This window comes from Varroa destructor, unplaced genomic scaffold (assembly GCF_002443255.2).
Source record: "Varroa destructor unplaced genomic scaffold, Vdes_3.0 BEIS01001089.1, whole genome shotgun sequence".
Lineage (NCBI taxonomy): Eukaryota > Metazoa > Arthropoda > Arachnida > Mesostigmata > Varroidae > Varroa > Varroa destructor.
Window position 1 is genome coordinate 1 of NW_019212542.1, and position 18,648 is coordinate 18,648.

General features: G+C 41.2%; 2 protein-coding genes across 8 annotated transcripts; both read left to right on the forward strand.

Moving 5' to 3' along the window:
- Window positions 1-514: 514 nt before the first annotated feature.
- On the forward strand, window positions 515-7,982 carry LOC111255208 (guanylate kinase). Of its 7 annotated transcripts, none has more exons than XM_022816918.2 (5): window positions 515-952; window positions 4,363-4,494; window positions 4,651-4,922; window positions 5,169-5,345; window positions 5,973-6,092. In XM_022816918.2, exons 1-5 carry the CDS (start codon window positions 937-939, stop codon window positions 6,036-6,038), a joined length of 663 nt encoding a protein of 220 aa, XP_022672653.1. In that variant the 5' UTR covers window positions 515-936; the 3' UTR covers window positions 6,039-6,092. The 7 variants fall into 7 exon arrangements, with proteins under 7 accessions (XP_022672653.1, XP_086832619.1, XP_022672654.1 ...); XM_086976493.1 differs by lacking the exon at window positions 5,973-6,092 and adding an exon at window positions 6,120-7,982 and having other exon boundaries at window positions 521-952; XM_022816919.2 differs by lacking the exon at window positions 515-952 and adding an exon at window positions 1,716-2,734 and having other exon boundaries at window positions 5,973-6,096.
- A 5,830-nt stretch (window positions 7,983-13,812) lies between these two features.
- LOC111255209 (xaa-Arg dipeptidase-like) lies at window positions 13,813-18,642 on the forward strand (the record flags this gene model as incomplete). The annotated part of the gene is made up of 7 exons (XM_086976492.1): window positions 13,813-13,837; window positions 14,334-14,591; window positions 16,805-16,953; window positions 17,378-17,498; window positions 17,630-17,803; window positions 17,956-18,201; window positions 18,503-18,642. Coding segments are annotated over exons 2-7 (1,050 nt in total), but the record flags the coding sequence as incomplete, so codon positions are not given.
- Between the last annotated feature and the right edge of the window lie 6 nt (window positions 18,643-18,648).

Genomic DNA, 18,648 nt, shown 5'->3' on the forward strand with positions numbered 1-18,648 from the left:
TGCGCGTGCGTCTGTGTGTGCGCTTGCGCTGCGCGTGAGCGTCTGTGTGTGTGTGCACGCGTGCGTCTGTGTCTGTATGAGTGTGTATGTGTGTGTGTGTGAATGTATATGTGTGTGTGTGAATGTATATGTGTATGTGTTTGTGTATGTATATGTGTATGTGTTTGCGTATGAGTGTGTGTGTACACGTGCGTCTGTGTGTGTGTGTGCGCGCGGGCGTCTGTCTGTGTATTCCCAGAACGTTCAGCAGCACAGCGGGCTGAGTACTGTCTATGGATGTTCTTTTGTCCGGTAGCTGTGTAGAAGACGGTAAAAGCAGTTTTTCACTACCGCCGCCTCTGCTACTGATATCGATACGGCGGCAATATGCTTGTGTCTGCCGTCATCGGCAGCGCTAGGTCGGTCCAATGCAGCATGAGCTCCTCTCGCTTCTTACCACGTGGTCTACATTTAGTAAAAGGGAGGAGGACCAGAGAGGGTTGTTTCTGTCTCGACGCCTATTAGCACAGCCGCGTATCCTGTCGGCCATCACAGTTCCACTTCGGCCTCTCGAGGAGAGCGTCGAGCTGAGATTTGCGTTGGCACGAACATCAGACACACGTCAGTAGTTTGTCTGCTGCAGGCGCATATTTAATTACAACCCTACCTTCCTGAGCTCGCAGTTACCTGCCTGGCGACGTGGTTGCAGCACGTTCATCTAAAGAGGAACGCACAATACAATTTCCGCCGTTTCTACGTAAGCAATAACGTCCGAAGCTACCGTTTCGTGTGTGGCCAAACTCTGATTCTCGTGCGGTAGCAGCAACGGTAGTGCTACCGATTGCTGTATTATCATCGCCGTCGATTTTGTGTGTTCGAACTGGTTTAGTTGAGCCAGCGTGTTGTGCCAACACCTGCTACGTTCCGAAGCGACGGTTTATACCTAAGCCATTCACCATGCGAGTCATCAATGGTGAGTGAATCGCTAGTTGAACAAGTAAAACTTCCAATTTTCAGTTGAGTATTAAGTCTATGCATTTGTCCTTGCCTACATATACACGGTCTACGGCAGTATGATGGCCGTAATGAAGCTTAAGAAGCGTGTGAGTCACATCGCCGTTTCTCCAATGGAAGCTAATCGGGAGGTCAACGATTGGGCAGATGATAATGTTCCTGTCATTTTAACAACTTCCTATCCACTGGCTCAGTCATTCAGACGTCATCGGAGCAGAAATGTCTGTCCGCCAGGCACTTGAGCAACAAATAGGAAGGGGAGGAAGAAGGATTTTAGGACGCTAGGAGATCAGAAGCAAAGTTCTGTTTTGGAGGGAAGGCAGTCAGATCATTGTACTCGAAACTGCTCGTCTTCGAAACGCCAGACCGATAGCGACAGTTACAGTAGTAAATTCTCAAGTCGCATAAGTGAAACCGAAGATAACAGCAGAAATGGGATTGGAATCGTTGCTTTAACATTTTGCCGCCAATTCCCCATTAACAAATCAAATTCGCGGCAGTTAGCTTAATGCTCCCCAACAAATATATAAGATAGATTGCGTACGCGAATATATGCGAAACATACTTGAAACGATGGTGCCTGTTTGGCACGAACGTTAATATCAAGATATTTTTTTTATACTTTTTCAGAGCAACATGGTTTTCATTGAACTCCACGAATATTTAATAATAATATTATTATTATTATTATTTAACACGTTGTTTTAGCATCTTGCATTCAGTTTTCTTAAACCGATGTACTTGAGACACATTTCGAGCCTTTCACTGAATGCCTTCTATAAGGAGCCAATGGTACAACATAATTATCGGTGAATAACTCACGTTGTTCGGCATTCATAAGCTTGTCACGATTATCAAATCTAAATGGATTTCGAACTGTTATGTCTATGCGCTACCACTAGGCACCGCTGCAAGCGGCTGGTAGTTCCTCCCGATGCAGTATATTAGGAAATTATCCAGTTGACAAATATGACCAGTTATGCGAGAAACGATATTAAGTTAAATGTCTTACCTAAAACACGTTCCGTTAGCGAACCTGATAGAACTTGACACATCTTGCCAAAACGTCTTATTACATCAAACAAATAAATTACATTTGCTCTGGTTACAAGAATAGCATCTTCATATTCAGCAAAACGCCTTATCTACTTGCTACATTCAAATGTAATCGATATGCTGCCAATGGGCGCATGTATTCTATCATCTACCATTTATAGCTTTGCAGCTATTTTTCAACTTGTTTGATATCGTCTAACTCACCTAACTTCCACGAGCATTAGCAATCGTCTATAAGGTGTAAGCTACGACGACTTCGTTTTATCGCTCGCACAACACGTGAGCGCTCTGCTGCTGAAAGCAATCAGACCCAGGTCCGTGTCTATTTTCGCGTCATTGGGGTTTTCTAGCCAGTTTGTGTAGGCAGCGCCCCCTATCTGCAACCAGGCTGTTACGGCTACAGCAAAACCATAGCATTTTTGTGGCCGACACCAATTGGCGTGCTAATCGGTTTTGTCCGACTAATCGAAAACTGGAAAATCCACCGTTCAGTTTACTCGTTTCCGCGCCAGTTCATCTGTGTAAGCTGACGAGGTCAGCGACGGTGCTCGGACTAGAAGACTTAAGTTCTCTTCGCTGAAGTTCTTTGCTTTTGGCAGCACAAATAATTTTAGCAGTTCGAAGTTGAGAAGCGGTGGTTTGCTGCTACTTCAGTCGTTCGTGTCCGCCTGCCCACTTTCGCCAGGTTGTAATAGTAACAGTTGTTCTAGCCGTAAGCAACCATACACACAGTACTACACGTTTCTACAGATAAAAAAACAATACCGCAAACCTAGCAAAAACAATGACAAGAACAACAACGATTCAGGCAGCAAACACATCTATGGCTGCAACAGTTACAGACTAACGAAGCAGTGTTACTCTGAAGTCATTTCCGTGTTCTTTGAAGTGTTACGCACCGCGATTCTTGGTTGTGTGAGAGTTGGTCTGTGACTGAAAAGTGACTGTTTGTTAAGTTGTTGTGCTCAACAATGAGCGAATAATGGCAGCACTTCGTTGATAAGAGGTGTGACGAAGAGAGGTAGCACTTAGAATACTTCGAGGGCCGTGAGTAACCAGCAGATCAATATTTGAGAGAAGCGCTAAGCGGGTTGTCTCGATCAGCTGTTCGAACTTCTTTCAGTCTTCATTATACAGGTATCACATGCCTGTGTTTGCTACGATGGTTAAATGCTGTCCTGTATACGGTCTCACTGTTATGAAATGGGATGAGTCCTTGGATTACTCAAGTTCTTGACGGCGATTGAGCCATTGAATATTTGCTACTGTCCAGGTTGCCCCGCATCACTATTGACATACCATAGATTTAATTAGGAAAGAAGGGTAGGTTTGTTTCTTTGTTTTGTTTCGACAAGATACTAGATTGCGCTGCGAACAGCGGGATAGCCGAAACGACAGACGCCTATGAAGAATCGCCAACAGTATTGACGGTGCTCGGCCAGTAACGTATCGTGCCAGTACCGCTGTTTCCCGTTTAATGAGGTATGTTGACATTGTCTTTGCCCTCTCTGCTTATGGCAGAGCAATCCTCTCTCGAGGGTAACGTTCGCCGGGCACCGAGATGATCATGAATAACAAGTGGCAGAGGGCTTATAGAAAGGGGACCGCACATGCGCTTATTACTCGTGTTCAAGCATGACAGAACTTGGTAACCAGAGATGTCGCCACTGTAGCGGGTTTTTCCGTTAAAGCACCATTTACTGAGGATATGAGTCTGTTAATTCAGTTAGCGGCTGAGAAGGGTAACACGTAAACGAGTGAAGGCAATATAGCTATTGTAAAGTTACGTTGTATTCGATAATACTGTAAGCAGCCATCAGTGGTGCAAATCTGGACGTTTTGTATAGAGCAAAAAAATCGCTGAATATGGATTCGTGCATATGACTGATACTTCGAATATCTCAAATTGGAAACTCCCGGAGGTTCAAGAGGGGATTTAATAGAATTTGGTCAAGGCATGGCTTTCGCCCTGAGTGTATCATATGTTTTGGAAAGGAATATTTTTAGGTTATTAACCCGTACGTCTTCGGATAAGTTTAGAAAACGCTGTTTATTCGTGAAGTTAACTGTTTCCTCGACTTCTAATGTGAACGAGTCTAATAATGAAAGTTCAGGTTGGTTTTCGTAAAATGTATGTCGTGTAATTGCGTTCTGTACCGTGTACGGATACTTGTCTAAATGGTGTTACTGTTGTTTGTGGTGACATCTCTGAAAAAAAAACAAGGATCTTTGCACAGTTCTTATTGCAAACCTATAATTAGTGGGATAATTAACATTCTCGAATGTTTTGCACCATCTAATAAATGATTTTAGGAAGCCTTTCTGTGGTGCAGATGTCGACGTTTCGTCCGCTCGTTTTCTGTGGACCATCGGGAAGCGGCAAGTCGACGCTTCTGAAGCGGTTGATTAACGAACATGAGAAATGGTTTCAAGTCAGCGTTTCTCGTAAGTGTCCTTTACGGTATTAATACTTCCGTGTGTTCAGTAGAAACTAGGCACTTATTGGGAAAGAGGTAGTATTATGGAACTCACAGATATATCTATAGAAACTGTTACAGATCTATTTTTCACTTAATTATGTTAACTACTACGTTTGCTTAGATACAACCCGTAAGCCTCGTCCTGGCGAAACAAATGGAAAGGAGTATCACTTCGTAACATCCGAGGAAATGGATAAAGCAATTGCTCGAGGCGAATTCATCGAGCACACTAAATTCTCTGGAAATATGTATGGCACAAGTAAACGTGCCGTAGAAGACGTAATTAAAGAAGGACGCATCTGTGTCCTCGACATCGAGATCGAGGGGGTGAAAAGCATAAAGAACACCAACTTCAACCCGCGATGCGTCTTCATTAAGCCACCTTCCCTTCAGGTATGGGCAGGTTCAAGTTTAAGAAAGCATTAAAGGTTCTGAGAACAGCTTCGTTCTCATTTGTTTGCGTTTGATTTGGCTCTAAGCAAGGTATGTAAGGTATTTTTTTATTTACGATCATGTAATTGTGTACAGGTCTATAGTATTACTAAGGACCGTATGGTGGCCTCGTTAGGGCTAAAAAATTATATACAGATAAAGGGGATATGATCTATTAATCCATTTATTGCCATTGAACAAATTCAGATTCTCGAAGAGCGACTAAGAAATCGTGGTACAGAGACGGAAGAAACTTTAAAAAAACGCCTTAGTCGAGCTGCGCTTGAGTTGCAATACGGAGAGGAACCAGGCAATTTCGATCTTGTTATTGTCAATGACAACTTCGAAGAAGCTTACGAGAAGCTTGAGAACTTCCTTATAAAGGTAAAAATGTTGCAGTATATCTTCGCTAATGCTACAGTGCTCATACTTCCGGAAATGTAACTAACGCATGTACTTTAACCTATTTGTCTGACAGATCTAAATATAGGGTGTATTTTCAACTCTGTTCTATCACGCATAATATCACTCAGAGCTGTAAGCACTGTTACACGGAATCAATGCCAATGAACGAGGACTCACGCGTGTTTTCTTCCTAGCCTTATGCGAATTCATCTACCTCTGGTTGAAGCGGATGCATTTGGTTGTCCGCGCATTGAACTATTCTATTAGGTGGCTGTTATTTACTGCTTATTATCTATTTTCCTGCTATATCTGTTTGTCTGTCTGTCTGTCTTTTGTCGATGCTGCTTGGCGGACGCTTGTTAATGGCAATCATGACCGGCTATGGCGAAATGGTGGCGGTTGTGATGTGACGCTCACGACACACGTAATGTTGACGTACGAAACGTATATGTCGTACACATCTACGCCTTCTACCTCTTCGGCCACCGGATCTTCTTGAAATTGTTTTCTTCTCTTCATTGCAAAATTCATGGGGGTAATACAAAAATTAATCGAATTCCAAATCGACGAATACGATCAATAAAATTATCTAATGTAATGGATCAGGAGTACCCAGCGGCATTTTTTGAGCAAGAAAGTTGCTTAAAAATTCAAAAAGGTTGGCAAACATAGCTAACGTAGATACAAAAAAGAGACCTAAAATACGTAAAGTGTGACGTAAAATAAGTGACCTCGTACTCTGCAAATTCACAGGAAATTGAAGAACTCTCAGGGAAAAAACCCGAGTTCTGAGAGTGAATCAGTTAAATGAACTGTCTGCCTGTGTAGGCGACCGCAGATCGCGAAGATGGAACGGGACACGATCAATGCAAAAGGCAGGCCGCATACGTCAAAGAAGGAACAACAACACAGTAGCTGGACAACAAGATTCGAACAACATGTAACGACAAAAACACAGACAACGTAAAACGACGTTAAAAAGAGAAATATCAGAAAAGATTGCTCTCATGTCGATTCGGTTGATGAAGTATTTCAAGATATAACCAACTGACTGGACCGAAGAAAAGACGGTATATTTAAATTGTGATCATAAGCAGATTGCGGGCTTCGTACTCGTATTATTCGCCTTCGCCACCGTGGCTACGCCTAATGTAAACATAAACAGACAGACTGTAGATGGTAATTGGGTGAAACAACGACCATGTCATATCGTACGCGTTTTCCAGTTCTACAAAACTAGTTTTTAATACTTTGCATAAAAAAAACGACAGTAAAAATAATGTTAGTAACAACTTGATGGCCCTGCCTGTACATAACTCTGTCCTTATCGACCGATCGTATTGATTTAAACGAATATTATAAACAAATATTTGTTTGATTTCACTTTTTTGTACATGTTACTATAGCTCACAAAGAATACAAAAAGCATCTATCTATTGAATGAGAATGCCCGTAGAAGGAAAAGGTGGAAGACCACTGTTGTTCTCAGTACGCTATATACAGCGCTTACCCATCGTCATATCAGCTTGCGGCACATCTCCCTACAGCGCCAGTTGTTTCAAGAAAAACTGGTTTAATTCGCCGTGTTCGAGTAAATAAGCAAAAATTCAAATTGACTGCCAAATCTCGGAAAACAATAGGGCAGAAACTGGAAAACTGGAAATTGTTGTGGATGGCGGAAGCTGATCGTAAGGTCAAAGTAATGGAACATTTGTCACTATTTCTGATCTCTTACACTAATGGCCTAAAAAGTAGTTGGGGTACGGCTGAGGCGACCTCGTCAGTTTAGTTAGTATGTGTTTCATGTGCTATGCTCATTATGGTTAACGTAGGCATGTGGTTAACTAGAGTACAGACTACCTCTAAACAGACGATATACAACAATGTTTCTTTGGTCTTGTCGACTCTGTCTTTCTATGTATTCCTGGTGATCGAAAAAACAAAGAAGGTTTCAGGCTATTACTCCGTAGCAGTACGGGTAGATACACGGTAGCGAGCAAGATGTGTCATTTTATTATAAATAAGCCGCGTCTATTATCCGATAAACAACTGAGAGCTGTTCTCTAAAAGAGGCTTTTAGGAAGTTTTCTATCGAAAACTGATTCGTAGCCATCAATTAAATTTTTTTAAAAAGCAATTCGTTGCACGTCGAATTGTTGTGTCTCGGGTGTTGAATCTCAAAATAAACCCTGCAGCCTATATTTAGTAAGTCAAAATCGGCAGGACCAAATTAAATGTATTATTGAGTGTATATATTTATAAGTAAATACACGTGCTTTTTTATTACGTTTGTGTAAACCATGTGCTTAGCTAGATCATCATCCGTGTTTATCAAAGATGCATTAAATTTATGTTACTGATGACAAGCTGTTTCTCGACATGACAAAATTGATGGAATCCTGTCTTATCGAAAAAAAAAAAATTGTTGTAGATCCACCAAGATTACAAAGAAAAAAATTCTTAAAATACGTACCCAAAGAGCACTATTCTATCATCTTTCATCGTAAATAGTTGTCTATCACATTTGTCGGTGGGCGCAAACAATTGTTCCTTCATAAATGACGTGGAAGCTCTATCTTATAATTCTAATAAATGGTCTGCCAGTTTTTCCACGAATATGATTTGTACATAATTTTCGCATATGTATGATATAGAAACCGTGTGGGATAAAAACGTGCTTCTCTATGAATGAGCTGTCCAGTCTATGAATGCCTCCCGCGACCTCATAGATTTATAAGGCAAGTATGTAATGTCGCTCGGCACTTGCACAAGTTTCTAAAAGCCCGCTATTATATTTAATAATACTATTTTTAAATTAAATTTAATAATAATCATCGTGAACTAAGCTAGGTTAATCGCACCATGTCCGACTATATATATATATACATATTTTTTTCCATTATTATTCCTTTAATAGTAGTAGAGTTTCGTATAAGCCTACTATGAAATTTGATAAATCTCTTATTCAGATTCTGAAGTACTCAGGACCGATGCGTGTGAGCTTTAGAGCTACTCACATAAAAGCGCATACAGCCATGTGCGTCGGCCAAAGGGAGCGTCATCCACTTAAGATACTCGCGCGGCAGCTATGATATGATCAAGCATGCTGGATACCTCTCACCTGCAAAGTTTTATCTATCAGGCTGTCTCTATAGCAGAGTTCGGGCGTACTGGCTGCTCCCGTCTACTAACAGCCATTTTATTATGTTGATATAGTAGTGGTGTAAGCGCGTTAACTGAGAAAGGGCAAAGGGTTTTCCTTTGGATGCCAATGCCTGAGGCCATCGCCACTGGCAGTTCTTCTGCGTTTACCGGTGTCAAAAGAAGCGGCGCTCGTTTGTTGAGAGCACGCAATTTTCCTCTCGTTTTTTTTCATCGCCATTATAGTTGACTTGATCCTAAAGCAGGTGTTGGGCTCGCTGTGCTCACAACGATTAATAGGTACGTGCGTCCTCTGCCTAATAAACCAGCGTCGATTTCAAGGTAGGTACAATGTGTTTGTATAATATAGATTCATATACGGGATACAGCATGGAAATACGGGCACCGATGCAATTCAGTTGTTGAGACCTATGCCTATAGGGTCTACAAAGCGTTAGCTTTTCGATTAAGTACTAGAGCAGCAAAGCTCGAAATAGGGACGATTATAGATGAGCGCAGATAAGCGAACCGATGTCTGACGGGATGGCTTTCACAAAATGCAACTGACGCCTACGCAAGTTCCTCAATAGCATCTATTCAAGGTAGCCTTGTTGGAAATAGATATACGGACCACGTGGCTACTAGTGGTAGTTAACTGCCTAACATTAAGTAAAAAAGCCATAAAAATTATCGTGTTTTTACCTTGTTTACATTGACAAAACTTAACGATGATCTAACGGGAAAAAAAGGTGGCCAGCGTCTAAACTGTTGTTAGCAATGTTTAATTGGATGGTTAACATTTACATTATTTTAGGTTCGGAAATTGTCATATTTAGCTATACAGTGAACGAGAAACTATAAATTACAGGAAAAAAGATATACGAGGGATTTCGTGGAGGTAGATTAAGCAATCGAGCATACGTCTTCGAGTATCTTATTGAGTTCGTTTCGTTGTTCGGTTTAATCGCTGAGTAACTGCTTGAATAGCCTGAATAGATACTATGGTCCGCTTGTTCCAGCCAAAAAAAAGATCGTTCAAACCCCCTGAGAAAAACATTTTAACCTGTTTTGTCAAAGTATCCATCCATTATGTTCGGACAATGGCAGTTTAGGCATTAGGGCTTCCTTCTCTCACAAGAAGAAGAGCCGATTCTGTTCTCACGCGTGTGTCAGCTGGTACCTACGGCTCGAATAGTGCCAGTCAGTTCTGCTAACCAGACACTACTTCCACTTTCTATCTACCTGAGCAACGAAGATCATCGAATATCTGCACAGGTGTTACATATTCTATCTCGGAAATCTTTGCCGGTTGTCGTCTTTAAATTCTGGTGGGTGGCAACTTGAGTTGCCCGCACAGCGGAAAAGGGTATCATGTACTCATGTCTTAATTACTGCTCGTCTTTGATATAGTTTTTCAGTGAACATAATTAAAAATGTAATCTAGTATATTGAATCTACCCAGCAAAAATAACTTGGTGCGCGATTGAGAACATTAGTTACGACTAGTTTCTTTCAACAACGTCTCACAGGTTCTTTGGTGAGTTTTTCTAAAATAGTGCATTCTGTTTACCCAGATTCTTGTAATACGAACTTTATACTACTATGCCTTTTTGTTAACAATTGTTTTACAAGCCAGAATGGAGTTATCTGTAAACAATCTCTCTATCTTGCTTCTGCTATATCATAGCTGAAGATTAAACGTGCGGCTTCAATACGAGAACGCTTACATTTTTCCGTATATATATAATATTATTATTTATTCTACAGCTATTTAACCTCCGGAGAAAATATTAATACTTCAACATAAGTAGCAAGCGCATTCAAACAAGTCATAGCTACATTATTTCTTTGCCATCTGATTTCTCCGCTCGCTTTCAACCCTCTATTGTGCAATACACTTTCTAGTAAATGTTCCGTGCCCAATTATTTATTGTCTTATCGGTATATTTTGTAAAAGACCATCGGGAAACCCAAAACCGCCTGGCCATTTTGGCCACCGCGCTTGACAGAAAGTGTTTCTTAGTTCAGGAAGACCGTACTGAGTAAGTATCATCATATCGTCACCATTAACTCACACTCCTAACCTGTTATACGGATCGCAATGCCCCAAGGGCGCATGGATTTTGGCATTATCCCTCATAGAATCCGGTTTAGAATCTTCCCAAGCAGAGCTTCTCATATTAACAGCGTCTCCACCAGGCGTAGAATTCCAAATAAGTGTTCTTCGACAAACTTCGGAGCTATACACACCTGTAAGGCTTTTCTGCTGTCCTTTGCCCCAACAACTGCGTCCAACAGAGCAGCGGCTTGCGTGTCTATGCTATTATCTTATTTTTGACCCCATTAGATTAACGATCTCACGCAGGTGCAAGGATGATACAAAACAACCGTTTGCCGTAAGGAGCTTAGGTGACGTCTGTGGTCAGTACCTATTGGTTGAGTCTATAATGTCTGTAAATTAAGTCTTCTAGTTTACTACCTCCTGGTACTGCCATGTCTAAGTCAACCTATGCCAGTGCATTGCAGTAACGGTATTTCTTTTACTGTGACAGTTTAAGGAGGTTTAACTTTCTTACGGTACAGTCACGCGCAAACTGAAGGCAAAATTAAATTCGCTTAAAAAAAGGCTACACTTCGTTTTTTGATGCAGCGGATATACGAAAAAAAAAGGTTCATCATCACTTCAAGAAGTTCAAACCGATAGTTTCGCTTTTACGTCTGCTAACGTAAATCGATAACAATCCCTAGTAATGCATGAAAATCGGACTTCCCTCCTCAGTACGTACAGTAACCCGCATTGTCGACTGGTCTCCATTAGTTTAGTGTGATCCGTGTATACAATAACATGATTGTTTATAGTTCAGGTTTGAGTCAGGTTCAAAACAAACGGGTAGGGCTTTCGTATTCTTAATATATATACATGAATTACTATTATATTAGCAAATCTTAATAGGAGGTACCTTAATTGCACGTTAGAAACTTCAATTGCTGCGATGCTAGACAAATCAATTGTAAGAAATTAAATCACACACTCGTACGTTCCTATTTACTAATGCATTGGTGAACTAGATTTAAATAATAACTCTATTGGAGTGAATAGAGAACAGTGGAGTCATCATTTTTCAAAACTCCCTCTTCAAGAGGAATTGTCTAATACATTTATGTTCGATCGGGCACTTCCAGCTATTTCCTTAACAGTCCATTTATTGGAGCTGTGGATCTCCCTCCCAAACAGAAGTGACTCAGCTCTCAACTAAACTAAAGGTAACGAAGTCTGGAGCCCAATAACATGCACTAAAGCACTCCCTCATCACTTTTTGCAGCTTCTATCTTAGTACTTCTCGAAGGAAGGGAGCATAAATTAATTCTTTTAAGTTAGGAGTGTTCATTTATTGTATAAGTTATTTGCTGGCTGCTGGCGCCCTTCTTCCGATCTTCTTATTCTCTCATTTTTGAATCCCTCTTCTTTGCAGATGATTTTTCTGGAAAAGATTATTTCTTTAGTTCGCCTCTCTGCTGACGCCAACATATGGTTGACAACCTTAATGGGAATCGTAATCCTATCTCTTCTGTCGTTTTGCAGGGCTTCAGATTTGAAGGCAATATATTTTTTCTCTGTTTTATCTGACATGCAGAGCACATATATAGCGTGCTGCCCTCTTCCGATCTTTATCATTTGTCTGGTCAATACTTGTGCAATAGATAAGCTCGCCATTGTTATTGGCCTGCAAAGCCGGGGTAAGGAGCCTTGCCTAGTTTCCGGGTGACCATTATTTTTGCCGTTTTCGTGCTCTGGTTCTCCTTATCTTTGCTAACTCTAGGTCTAATTTTTGTCTCTATCTTTTCTTTCGCCATAAAACCCCAAGCTATAGCCAATGCCACAATCGTTTTGGTAGAAACAGTCCTGTATACCCTCGCCACTCTCTCTCTCTTACTACCCTTTGTGCCGTCTCTCTACTTGGTTGTTTGTCCAACACACAGCACATAACGTTACCGCTTCTGCTACCGACGCTACGAGGCGCGTCGTATCTTTCAAAGAGCGTCTAATTCTGGACATAAATTTGGCCAAGTTAAGTGAACCATGCAGCGTCTTTTCTACTGCATATTGCATATGTTCTGCTCCTGTTTGCTTCGCATCTAGGTATTATTTGTCTATCTGCGTTAAATTTCCCCATACCTTTAGCTCGAATCCTACAAGTTTTCCTTTATCTGTTAAGTAGAATGGTCAGCTTTTTACAGACGCCACTTGAAAAAAGCGATTTTTTGTCCAGTGAACCGTGAAGACGAAAGCCTGATTCGTTTTGTCGTCCAGTTCCTCAGTCTGCGTTGTTATAATGGGTACCAAATCGATGTAGCTAATGGCAAATATGGTATGCTTGGCACCTCATGATAGACAAGATTCCACAAGGTTGATTCTAGATCCAAACTTTGTAGAACTTCCGCTCTAAAGTTTTTCTTTAGCACCCAACCTAAAAACTTCTGTCCTCCAAATGAGAAAATGTTGTTCTTTTAGGATATGGCAAATAGTCTTTGTGAACGCTTGGTAAGTAGCGTATTTGCCTTTTAACTTGCCTGATGAAATGTCTAATGATACCGGACGTAAAAATCGAAACATAAAGAAAAAAATACGAGATATCTATTTTCCAGAGATTTTATAATAATTCCCTTATTCATTCAACATCCAGCAATATTGAAATAACGTAGTTAGGTGTTTTCCTTACACGCACTATCAAACTCTCTGTTAATGGTTGTGAGAATTATTTATCCTTACGAAAATCCTATTAGTAATCGGACAGCGCATTATTATTCCAATTTTGTGTTCAAGTTTTATGATAATGATATACTTCAGGATTTTGTCAACGTGTCTTTTCAACACTTCTTAAGAAGACAAGTACCCGACTTCCCAGCCTTAAAATCAGGCTAACCTACACATCGGTCTATTTTCACAGGAATTAACCTTTCCTAAAATGTGCACAAGAGCCCTGAATCGTTTTGGCCACCTTCTGAAAAGCAGTTCCACTACTCCGGTTGGTTCTCACTTGCTGATGCCTTGCCCAGCCACTCGTTTCTTGGGGCGATTGACTTAATTTATTCTGATTCCAGGTATTTTGTGATAAGTGCTTCAATCCTGGAAATCCTTAAGAACGGATGAACATTCCTAAGGAGTACAGATATACCGTGCACATTGCCAACTCGGAATACTGCCACTGCATTGACGGTCATTATTCGCTCAGTTACGCCGTCGCTCTCCTCTCGTTTCGATAAAGACTTACGTATTAACAGAATCACATTCATAAATTAACTATACGCATTGTGTTTATTCACTTACGGTTAGTGATCTATGACTGTCTACGCTTCACATCTGACATGATTCACACACACACGCAATACGGCTGTACGTTTTTGATACAGAAAAACGCTTTACTACTGAAGTTAACGGATTTAATATATGACACCTGACATAAGTCGGATCCGAGAAGACGCTTCTTGAGTACTGTATCACAGCCTAAGGGGTCACTTCTGAAGGAAATATTCTGTAAACAAAGTATTAGGGTCTATTACGTATGGTGTATTTTTTTAGATATATGTACATGTATATGTATATATAACATATATATATATATATATACATATATATTAATGCTGTCTTCCTATACGGTCTTTGCTCTTCTATAAGGCAGAGTCAACAAACGACTCAGCAAGCCACTGTAATCTACAGAACTCCACGTGTCTCCCAAAAATTATGTGTCGTCTTTTTGTAATATAAATGCTTTACGTCGATCTTTTTTACAATCGCTGGCCAATCGTAACAAAACTGCGTCGTAGAACTCCCAAGAGAGCTCTGTCACTGTGTGTAGACCAAGATGGCTGCAAATTATGCATCGATTGATATGATATTCACCGAGAAAGCAGCGGACTTTCGTGCCGTATCAACGTTCATTCATACTCACCCCGAGCTGGCATTTGAAGAGCATAAATGTCATGACTTTCTCGTTGAGAAGCTCAGAAAAAATGGATTCAACGTAATCGCCCATTACCTCAAGTGCGACACTGCATTCAGAGCGACGTACGAGGGAACGCCAGGTATGTAGAATCGTCTTTAGCTTTTCAGAAGTTACATTCCCTAAAGGTTTGGAAAGCCGACCTCAATATAAGAACGCCACTCAAATTTATGTTTGTGGGCTGCGAATTGAAAGATTGATGTAAATAGTTAACTCACCTGCATCATAAAAGGTATGTGCCTGTATTGCTCCAAACGATCATGAGTACACGACCTATTCAACCCGCAAAGGTGCTCAGAGAACTTCACATAAACTCTTGCATACGGCGTATATTGCTAGTTTATATTATTATATCGCTGTTAGGATCTGCTTTCTTAAAGGAATAAACCTTTACTGTTTAATAAGCTGTACTCAAGTGTAACATGCTTTTAGCACGGATTGATGAAGTTCTTTCAGTGCCAAACTCGACTGAAGTTTATCTGTTTGCGCTATTTTGCTAGGATCTTGATTTTCGATCTGTATGGTCCGCCCTAAAAGATATCGGCGATGGTTTGATTACAACTACAACCGCGGCGGCCGTGTCGACGGTACCTTTAAGCTTCTGGCAATACTACAACCATCAGCGGGTCTGTTGGCTGCGGTGTAAAATGATCTACGGCGACATGCCACCCAGCGCAAAAACACCTGGAACAGCTGAAGACTATTCACATAAGAGAGGCGTAGTGCCAGCTATAAAGATAACTTGGCCACCACAGGCATGTATTATGCCCCATTGCTTCAGTAGCGTCCATCAACGATTTCATTCGAATGTTCTTAGCTACTAACAGGGTGCCTCAGAGGGAACCTTCTTCAAAGAGAGCAGCGGGATTGTGCAGAATTCAGAATGAACACCTTAAGGCCGCATGAAAGCTGGCGCAGCGCTGGGCTGTTTTGCTGAATGAGTGTCTTCGTTTCGAGCTGCTTCCTCCTCATTGGCTGAGGGTAACGCTTCCCGTTATTACAAAAGGCAAACGCGATTCAAACCAACTGATGCCTTAGGCCGAGATCTGCTATAAACAAAACTTCTTTCGTATTTGCTGGCAGGGAGACTGTTCCTGGAGAATGCGATACTCAAGAATCAGTGCTGATTCAGCAAGGAGCATTCCACCGAAACAGCGTGCAAGATCCTACTCTCATATATATATATATATCAATATAAAGAGATTTTAAGTAGCCCGGGCTCTACATTAACGTAACGTTTTCGAAGCGAGGTTCGAAACTGCCGTTGATTCTGCTTTAAGGAGTTTAGGTTTAAGCTGACAGAGGCTGGCGTTCCCGCAAAGGTGCTCAACTTAATAGTAGTGACACTCTAGGGAAACAGGGCTGTCCCAAAAATGGAACTGACCATCTAACAAAGCATAACAGGGATTTGGCGGAGTTCCGCTTCATGACACGCCTCGTATCCCTCGAGCTGACCGCTGACATATGTCAATTGATTCGCGTATCTAGAATTACTGACCTTGTATAACGGCTAAGATTTTTCCCTAACATATTACAAAAAAAAGAGCTTTTCTCAATACTTCTTTCTCATCCACGGATCGTTTATTTCAACTGCTTTGCGACTTTTCGACCTCAAAGTTGCGAAAGTTCTCACATACGGGATGGGCTTAATCAGAAACGGTTTCGACCATTTGAACCAAACAAACTTCATTCGAAGAGCCTTGGGATAGGACAACCGATAACAGGCTCGTCTACCTCAAGACGGCCACGCCAATGTTTGTTAAAGACCTCCGTCAACCTATTGGCAACTCCAGCACTTTGAAAAATCCTCGTAAATGGGATAGAAAATTGGCGGAGGGCGGCCTCGATTTCTATCAAAGAAGCGCCATGATGGACGAGATTATACACTACATAGTTCCGACCTTCGCCCATCCAGAGAACAGAGGATTCATAAACCTGATTAATATCATATTTGGACTATATATAAGCAATTGTGTGATCTATTATGCTTTTCGTTACCCACGAGTTTAATGGCTGGGCCTGACTCGATAATTAACCAAAAGAGTAGCAGTGAGGTGGTGTTTGTTGTACAATGATATCTTTGATAGGACCTTGGATCAATTATTCTTGGAGCATTTTTATAACATTAGCTCCAGCCAAGCTAGAAAAGCCGTCGTATGTGTAGAGTATGAGATAGCACAACCTAGTCGTATGCCAGGTTGTGATAAACGTATATATTTAAAGTCTTTCGAATGCTACCTGACAATGAATTAGTTCAATCGATATATCGCTATTGTTTTTAATGGATTCATATAGGAGGACCAACTATATGCGTGATGTGCGAATATGACGCTCTACCAGATGTGGGCCACGCGTGTGGGCACAATTTAATCGCAGAAGCGGGATACGCCGCTGGCATAGGTATCAAAGCCTTTCTTGAAAATAATCCTGACGTGAAAGGCAAGGTGAGGGCTAAAAACAGAGCTACATATTAATTCTCGAGTATGTTTATGTTCATTTATCCAATTTATAACACATTCGCTGTTGTCGGCATATAGTCGCCAGCAGATGTACATAAGTCATAATCTTCAATCAATATTAAAGGCAACAATATAAGAAGTTAGTTCATCGAAAGCCTTATTACACATTAATCATAACTTGCATCGTTCGATGTTCTAATAACACAGCGTAGCGTAGTGAAGTATAAGTGAAATAACTTTTCAGCTTCATAGCTATCTGAACTATAACTGAGCGACATATTCCGACTGGAACTGGTTTAATACTCATAGGAATAGCAGCAATCTATTATAGTACATTGTATCCTTAAAGCTTTTGACGTTGCTCAGAATAGTTGTACGTAGATGAAATGCCCGAAACTGTGTTGAACAGGTTGTCGTTTTGGGAACACCTGCGGAAGAGTCGAACGGTGGTAAGCAAAAACTTATCGATGGAGGGGCATTCAAGGACATCGACGTAGCCATGATGGTCCATCCTTCCAACACCGCCAATGGTAAGCAAGTTTCTACTATGAAAGATCACAGTCCCGCTAATGAGGCTTAACGTGAGGCTAGAAAAATTTCATTATTCAATCCTTATATATATTCATGATAATCATACGATGTGGATTTAATTCGATTTCAGAGGCGACTCCCCTATTTATCGGCGTTAATGTCCTGTTAGCCGAGTTCTACGGCAAAGCTGCTCATGCCGCCGGCTACCCGTGGGACGGCCGGAACGCCCTTGATGGAGCTGTAAGCTGCTACAATGCATTGTCGATGTTGCGGCAGCACTTGAAGCCTAACTGTAAAGTTCACGGTAAGGGTGTTCAGTATACATGGGTCAATTGAACGTATAATAGTAATCATCTACTCGTATATTTAATCTCACTATTCAATGTTGGTAAAGAATTGTGCTTAAGGACCTATTAAATGTAGAACATATCTGTAATTTTAACTCTCTGTAAATAGTAACTATTAAGAGCGGTGGAACTGCGGCCAATATCGTTCCCGATTACGCCTCGCTTATTATAATGTATCGGGCGCCAAGCATCGCTGAGCTAGAGGAGCTGGCAGCACGAGTGGACGATTGCGTAAAGGCTGGAGCTTTGGTCAGCGCCACTAAATCAAAGGTTTCACCCCTGCACTGCACCTACCTTCCCCTCCAGAGCAACGAAACACTGGCACAACTCTACAAGCAGCATTGTGAAATGGACGGTACGGTATATGACATTGAATTTTATCGTACCTCATACATTCAGTACTTATAAAACGCCAAAAGACAGTCATCTGTCGTGGTGTTCCAGGCTAAAAGAAAACTATTCTATGGCTTCAATACATATGGATGGCTATATATAAGGGATTGCTTTCGATGTATGAAGATATAAATAGAAGGTATCGCAAATATGTTTGAATGAACCAATTAGTCAATCATTTCTTTATTGTAATTCGTGAGTTGCGTGACACTGAATTGAATAGTAGCCTGTTGTTAGCCATCATTGTTTGTGCTTTTGAATAGGAATGAAGTTCGACGGAGCCGAGAAATTAGGAACATTTGTGGCTTCCTCTGACGTGGGTAACGTTTCTTGGATCGTACCTACCATTCAACCTATCTTCCGCATCGACGCCAAGGGACCTAACCACTCTGTCGTACGTAATCTAATG